The 8,246-nt window shown below is 38.9% G+C and overlaps 1 protein-coding gene across 1 annotated transcript in view; it reads right to left on the bottom strand.

Annotated features, from left to right (window-relative positions):
- Nucleotides 1–4,782: 4,782 nt before the first annotated feature.
- Nucleotides 4,783–8,246, bottom strand: part of LOC104618811 (EF-hand domain-containing family member C2-like) — a gene marked incomplete at its 3' end in the record, with an annotated part of 18,423 nt that continues 14,959 nt past the window's right edge. Inside the window, 3 exon segments of the mRNA XM_010284509.1 lie at nucleotides 4,783–4,921; nucleotides 5,239–5,349; nucleotides 6,943–7,194. Coding sequence (XP_010282811.1) covers nucleotides 4,783–4,921; nucleotides 5,239–5,349; nucleotides 6,943–7,194 — 502 coding nt within the window.

The raw sequence follows: 8,246 nt of genomic DNA, 5'->3' as shown, positions 1-8,246 counted from the left end.
CCTCTCCCCGCCGGGCGCCGGTCTTCATGCTGTTTATAAAGCTTAACATTAACTTTTCTAATTATGCAATAATTCATCTGCACCAATATTTTCTCTCTCGAAGGCCGGACGTTTGTAACAGTGTATTTTAGCAGCAGCGAACCCCTTCTCTTTGCACGGTCGCAACCACCACACTTCCTGCCAAAAGCGCTGGGGAAGCCAGGGCGTTCAGCGGAACGGATGAGCTCGAAAGACGAGCTAATGCGTTTGCAGGCAGGTGACAGGGTATGCACATTAACACGCACGAGGTATTCATTAGGAAATTGCTGAAGCATTTCCCTTTCTATGTGCTTCAGCGCAGGTGGATGAAAATTAGACTTATAAACTAGAAGGAAACTACAAATTAAGAGGGATATTGCATTAGCCCCAGAGAGGACGTTAAATCCCTCACAGCCCAAGCTTGGAGTAAACGAACTCCAAAGAGAAATTCAGCGCTTTGGTTCCTGTCCACAGCAGAGATATTTCCCCTCTGGACAGTTTCAACCCTTGTGATTGCATCAACTGATGCCCAGCAGGAGATGGGCTGGCACTAGGGGGTTTATTTCACCTAGTGTATCAATCAAACCTGTACCACATACTAGTACATGACATCAAAACCTGAGTGAGAGTTGAACAAGCACTGGGAACAGCAAGAAACAAAACAGCTCCGGCCACATTTTTAGCATATGAACAATTAGAAGTAGCATAGCTGCCTTAGTAAGAAAAAACTAAATTCTTCAAGAGGAATTTGTTGCCACAGAGGCAGCATTAAACAAGCTTGAATGAGCATGTCTGCTTTCCATTTCAATATATGCCGTAAGATTTCGGTATACGTTGTCAGTTTATCTTCTGCCCTCAGTCGAAGAACTGTAGGAAACCCCTCATGTGTTGGATAAAACCATATTTCAAGGAAGAGTCAAGTGCTACATATTTTGGATTAGAGTGATAACCATGCTGAATATCAGTACACATACAGCAAGCAGGCAAGAAATTCTACCTTCAGAGGAAGAGGACAGACACCTCTAAGCATTACAGCCAAGAACAGGAGAGAGAAATCGTAATAGCCTTGGACAATATAAGAGGTGGCGATAACCTGGAGGGATGATATTGTTAATATGATGTTCTCTGTACATAAGAGGAGATGTATAACAAACAGCTGAGACCTGGTTTCTGTGAGAGTCTGTTTCACAATTTAGGTAGGAAGTAAAGAAAGAAGGTAATACCACCATCTTCACAACTTTTACACGCAGGATTAAAGAAAACCTAGTGCTCACAGAACCGCCCATACAGATAAAACATGACAGTGCTTATTCTGATACAAAGAAAATCTCCTTTTACAGAGTCTTACTTCATGATTACACCAGTTACCTGAGGAAAAAAGGCATCTGTAAATGCACAAGTATATTTAGAAGCCGCTGCTCAGTCTCCACCACATGCAGCGGAGAGGTTAGACGCCAGAGAGACTCAGATCTCTGACGAGTCCAGTGAAAATTGGCAGCAGGCTTTAATGCCCCCACTGAGGGAAAAGCAAGAAGTCAGCTGTTATCCAGCAGCAGCTGCCTGGCCAAAAGCACACATGTACTGGCCAGCCGATCACCCCGCACGCTGCTCTGCCCGGGCAGCAGGTCAGAGAGGGAGCCTGAGAAATGAGGGGGTGGGAGGGCGAGGAGAGCTGGGACAAGAGAGGGATCGCAGGGTGCTGCAAAAAGGCATAACAGACAGGCTTGGGAGGTGCCGGGACATTGAATAAAAATTAGTGGGAAACCAGATTTTACTGGTTTTGTTCCTTCAGGAACAATCTGTTATTTAAGAAAGAACACTTCATACTCAACTCTACACTTTATACTCAACTCTGTCCTAAGGTACTGTATTTAGTGTGGAGTATCAGCTTCCCTCCACTGCACATCAGTTATATTTCACTTTTCAGCTGAATGACCACAACACCTACATGGTTATAGAATATTTTTCTCCTTCTCTGAGGCTGCACTAGCAAGTCTGGACAGATAATATCACACATTAAGCCATTTTCTCTTGCATTCACAGCACTGCTAGATGACAGTAATGCCATTAGCTTCCTACTGAAGGGCATTAGCTATTGTTGACCCATGGAAAAGCTCTCCTTTGCTTTTCACAAACAGTATAAAGAGTAAAACAAGCAAAACCAACATTGGAAATATATCAGATATCATAATCATGCACTTCAAGGGAAATCTAAACTGCCCTTAATTCTCCTAAAGGGCAAATTCCTTCAGCAAGCAACTTATGCTGAAACTGCAGCATCAAAAGTAAGTGTCGGTCTCTTTAATGGCTTTGGCAGAAGAGTATAATTTGAAGGGGTGTAACAACAAACAGCTGGATTGATGCCGTGAGGTGCTGAGCACAGGCTGTGCCTTAATGTAGGAACTAATTTATCCAGTTGCTTACTCTTACTCAAGTAAATGGTCTCCCTGGACTCAAACTGCAATTAAGCACGTTTCAGTGTTTAATTGGATGGGAGCAGAATGCCAGGCACTTTGTGGGACTGAGCCCTCTGAGAGTATCTTGTAAGTCCACCAGACACAAACAAAATTTGTAACTCGCTAAGAATAAAAGGTTAACCCTCATTCTTTCTCTCTCCAAACCTGCTTCTAAGCCAAAAACTACCCTGATTCTACTCCTAGTCCCTTCTAGTTAAAAAGTCACACCTACTTTTTTTTAATCCTGATGGGGAAAGCAGGAAAGGTCTTCATAACAAATTGTGAGACTCTCTTAGCTCTAAGAAAGTATGTGTTTTCTGTGGACAAGATAGGCTTCATCAAGATGGATTTCTTTTTGTGTTAGCCAGAGTCTCTGCCATCATGTATCCTTAAGGGTATGTGCAAAACACTTCCCATTTTCCCAAGGTCTCAGCTAGAGCACTTCTTTGTGTGTTTTGTGTTAAGCAGGCAGAGAAACTGGAGAAAGCACTGAGAAAAACCAGAAAAATTATCACAGATATAAAAGAATGGACTATGGAGAAAGACTGAAAGGTTTCCCCTAGCAGCAAATAGCCTGGGAGGGGGGTAGGGTGGTAAGATGGTGTATTGGAATAGTGTTCAAATATGTACAAAGTTGTTATAAAAAGAGGATACTGAACAGTTGTTCTCCATGTGCAACAAAGGTAAGACAAAAAAGTCACTCTCAGTTTACAAACCAGCTTGAGTAGCTATTAAGCAGCATTTCTAACTATGAGGCTAGGACAAGATACCTCAGAAAGCAAAGAAATCTCCTTTACTGCAGGATGCTTATAAAAGGCTATACAAACATCAGTCAGTAACAATCTATGTATAGACACTATCCTGCCTCAGAACAACGGGAACAGACTAGATCGCCTGTGGTCCCAATTTTCTAGAATTCTGCACATCAGCATCTTCTGACTTCTTCTAACTTGCAAACCACCTAACTTGAACATCCAGAGACATAACCTGTAATTACTGAGCTGGCATTATAGGAGAGGAAGAGCCTTTGTGTTTGTGCTGCACTTGGTTGTATTGCTTGATTGATACAGAATGGTCAGCTGCATTTTATTTATTGCTTGCTGTGAGTAAGAAATCCACATTCACTGTTCCAGCATATTTTGCTCAGACAGGATATTGCTGCCAAACAGCGGCAACGGTCTTGTCTGAAGAAATTCTCAGGGAAGAACCCCCTGTTTTGCATCCCTGGAGTTAGACTCACTATTATTATAGATAATGCTATAGTTATTGAATATGGCTTCCTCACATACTGGCTAGTATAAAAAAACATTTATTTTGGTACAGACATGCCAAGCTATTATTAAAAAAGTCCTAATGAGACACATTTTGCCAATTAAGAAATTTAGCATTTTAATGGCAGCTCTACATCATTTAGTTCCCCCAATGCAGCAGACAAGCTTTGATCCAAACACTACACTCTATCTGATCACAAGTCAAGCTGAAAGAAATAGTCTACTCAGGTATTTTGTTTCACCATGTCAGAGAAAGGCCATAGTAGGATTCTTCCAACCATCTCTGAACAGTCAGACATGTAGCTATATTTACTGAGTGAATAAACTGCCAGAAATTAACTAAGGCATTTTTGCAAGGAAGATGTCCCTAATAAAACCATTAGCAAGTCTGACTGAGGGAATTCAAAGACAGATAAATGAAAGCTCCTATTGTTATAAATTTCCAAAATGCTTTTCCATTATGGACATAGTTGCTAAACGTTTCCAGAATTCAGTGCTGAAACTTCACAGGATCCATATTCTAATGGTCCAGAATACACAAAACTGCATTGTAAAAACCAATAATGTGATAGACTACTACTGTCGTATCAGAAAATCTTATTATGTGAGCATTCTGACATCCATATAAAATGAAACATAGTATAATGGGGAATAATTGAGCTCATTCTACTTACCCACTCACTATATGCTCTTTATTATTTTCTGACTGCAAACACAGCTATTGGAATGGGAGGGGGAAGGAGAGAAGAAGAAATGACAGTCTATCCATATGACCATTTTGTCATTCTAGTTTTAAAATAGAGGCAGTTAGGAACAGAACATATACATTAAGTGTTAGTTTTTGATACAGTAACATATAAAAAAGCCCTTCTGGATCACCTGCAAAATTAATGCTTTGCTGTTAACAGCCTACAACTGATTGTTATTGCTAAAGGTTTTAATAAACATGTTTTGTCAGTAATAAAATTTGAAGACAGCTCTGCCAAATTGAGAAGTATCAAAATGCTCGTAAGGAAAGGATAATTATCACTACTTACCAATTCCATACTTTGCCCTGTAATACTCTTTAGTGAATTCATCACAATCACAGAGTATTATCTTCCTTCCCCAAACATTAATTATTGCCCCTATTTTCAGGTCGCTGTCTCTGTAAAATTCCTGATGCACTGCTCCTGTCTAATAAAAGGGGGAACATTTATACAGCAGCTCTGTAAATCTCAGAATCTCACAACCTTTCTTAAAATCTAGGTCATTTAGTGCATGTGATTTAAAATATTACCTTCCTAGACCATTTGCAGGTATTTTTCACCTCACTAACCCCACTTTCATGAACATGGAATTTACATATAGTCAATCTCAGAAGTTTGAGCTATTCTCCAGTGGCAACACAATTTTATAAATAGCTCTCTTTGTTGTAGAGGATAACGACCACAGAAATTACAACAGCTACTATAAAGACATTCAACAGTGGGAAGCATTCAATAATATCTGACCTTACGATTGTCCAGAATGTAACGGCCGCTGTTTCCTGCTAACTTTCCAAACACATTGAGAACAGTGCGACTGGTGATTGTGCCGGGCTGATATAGCCCAGCGGGAGCATACTGCAAGGAAAGAGACCGGCTCTTAAGAAGTTAATGGTGAAGAAAGAGAACTCAGTTACCTTAGAACTAGCAGGTTTTTTAAGAGACATACTGCTATTGTAGTATTTTCTTGGGAGAATTTTTAGTAAATTCTAGGTAAGATTATGCTACCGAACCTAAAAGCCAGTGTATACGTCAAAAAACAGTATGTATGCCAGAAGAAGCATTCAGAATCTTACTGTGTAACCAAGAGTAAAGTCTCCTTCTTCTTGGAAGCAAGCAGAAAGCAAAGGTTAGCACATCCAAAGCAGCACATCCCTGTCAACATCTGCTCTAAAGGCTATTATTTTGATTGGTAAAAATTATTAAAACATGCAAAAGAACCACTCAGCATTGATCCGACTGTGCTAACCACTGCACAAATACAGGAGATTCAAGTCAGCATGATTCTATTGGCAAAATTGTTAGTATTTTTGTTTCTATTTTAAGTTTCAAAATTACAACAGTAATTTATCCCAGTAATATCAAACTTAATACACAAACACATTGCCTTCTTTAAAATTATGAACAAACTGCTGATGCAGGGTAAGCAAAGTGGGTTATTTTGTCATACTACCTTCCCTGACACCCCAACTTTTGACTGATCTCCTCTGCTGTCCTTCTCAAAATTTCCACTGAATTCAGAGGAAGAAGCCAGCCCTTAAAATTGCAACATGCACTTCAATGGTAGAGGGGGTTTGTTAACCTACAGTCACTGCTAAATCAGCACCTCAGAACACAGGATACACAAGGTGAGGAAAGTGCAATGTTTTGCTGTTAGGTTTTTACTATAAAATCTCATGTACATCTCCGGCATCACAAATAGATTACCAGTATTAGAAGGAAAGAAGGGAAAAGATTACCCAGTATTTTACTCCATCTGTGGGTTGACGTTATTCTATCATCAGGATCTATCTGGAGTGATACAGAAGTGTATCCAGCTCATTAATTTTCTAATCATAGTAAGTTACAGAGGACTCAAACCGCTTGAAGATTTGTCTGAGAAAAGCCTTCTCAAATAAGCACCTGATTAATGCCTGACAAAGCTTATTCATGGATTCCTATTAATTTTAACTAGCTTTACATAAGGTCCCAAATCTAGGAACTCAATTTTAAGAAATCACTTTGGACTTGCTGCAAAGAAGTGGTGTTATGGAATACTAAAACTGGACTTTTCCAAAGGTTCCAAATATAAGTCATATGGATCAAATCTGAATTCACCTCAGCTTTACATTAGTTTTTCTATTAATTTCCTGGACTTCCATTACTGCAGAGCTTTATTAATACATTTACCTTAATACAATAATATGGGAAAAAGGAAATCATAGGATATCTTTCTGTCTAAATTCTCTCACATTTTAATTTAAGCATGACAAGCCTAAACTTATTTTTTCCATCATTTATTAAGTTATTATATGAGTATGTGTGCAAAAGCTAAATCATGCAATTATGATTAATACTCTGATAACATTCTAAATATCATTACGATCCTAATGCAGGATTTTCAAAACAAGGCATTTAATATTTCTTAATTAGTGGAAGAATTTGAAATAAGATGAAATTTTCATTCCTCACCTTTGGAAGCTTATCTCTTCTGAGGAAAAGTGGAACTGCATCTCGGCCTGAGTTTACTGGTACAATTTCCTTTATGTCAATAGTATCATCAGACAAATAATAGTGCAGAACAAGTTCCCGTGGGTCGTGAAACATGGATTCTGGGTCATCCCACACACAGTAAAAACGTAAAACATGTCCATCATGCTCCAGAAACTGTTTCAAAGTGTCAATGCGCTCATAAGGGCGCAATGGCTTCATGCTATCCAGAATCTGCAGATAAAGGAGAAATTAAGAGAAACACCTTTTTAATTATTTGCTCTGAAAAACAGGATACCAAACTGCAGGGTACCATCTAATCTTAGAACATGCTTTCAGGATTTTCAAATAACACCACACAATTACAATACATGAAAAGCTATTTATGCCATTACCAAAAAACTATGTAGAGGGTTGCTGTGCCCTCAGAAAATATAATAAAGCAATTTTGGATTGGTTTTGATCCTTGTTTTTCTTGCAATAAGGTCCTTCAGATCAGAGAATCATTAAATTATTTATAGTACAGCTCACAGTTTCAACAAATTGCCCATGGTAATCAGATGACTACAACTCCAAATAGCATCATGCTGCCTGATTTACTTCCTTGAAAATTATTTTTTTATAGAGGATGTGGTATAAAGAATTAATTCTTTCTTTTCCCTTTGGTGTTTTCTTTCTCTTAGCTTTAAAACATAGTTAATCAACTTTTGATTCACGTCATACAGTTGGCAGGTACTGGATATGTATGTTCTCCTCTAATATACACCCACGGATCTGAAAAGGAATAGCAATTTTCCAACTAACGATATATTCCAGCTGATGTGATCTATGACAACATGCTATCTACAGTCATGGTTGCTGCAAAACCAGTAGCACTGCATTAAATCGGATCCCAGGATGATAATCCAATCCAAGGATTGCATTTACATACTGTCAGTTACAGTCACATATATAAACGATGACCTGAACAGGGTGTTTCTCCTAAGTCAAATTCCACCATGTCCAAAACGGGCTTCTAACCTGCAAAATTCTACAGAATTGCTTCCAAAGGAGAATGGTGACAGACATCAGTGAGACAACATAAGCTGAGCTGTCTGAATAGAAAGAACTGTTGACTATGGACAGTTTATATCATTGTCCAAATTCCTATTTATCCACTGATACATGTTCTGGCCTTAAAAATCTGAGAGGAAAAAGGCCCATTCTTTCAGAGCATCAAATCCTAAAATAAGGAGAGCAGAACTAAGGTTTGCCTGCTGATGTCCTTGCTGATCTGCAGCACTCTT

Source organism: Phaethon lepturus, unplaced genomic scaffold (assembly GCF_000687285.1).
Source record: "Phaethon lepturus isolate BGI_N335 unplaced genomic scaffold, ASM68728v1 scaffold14213, whole genome shotgun sequence".
Lineage (NCBI taxonomy): Eukaryota > Metazoa > Chordata > Aves > Phaethontiformes > Phaethontidae > Phaethon > Phaethon lepturus.
The sequence above is the reverse complement of the archived record's forward strand: the minus strand, read 5'-3'. Positions and strand labels throughout refer to the sequence as shown.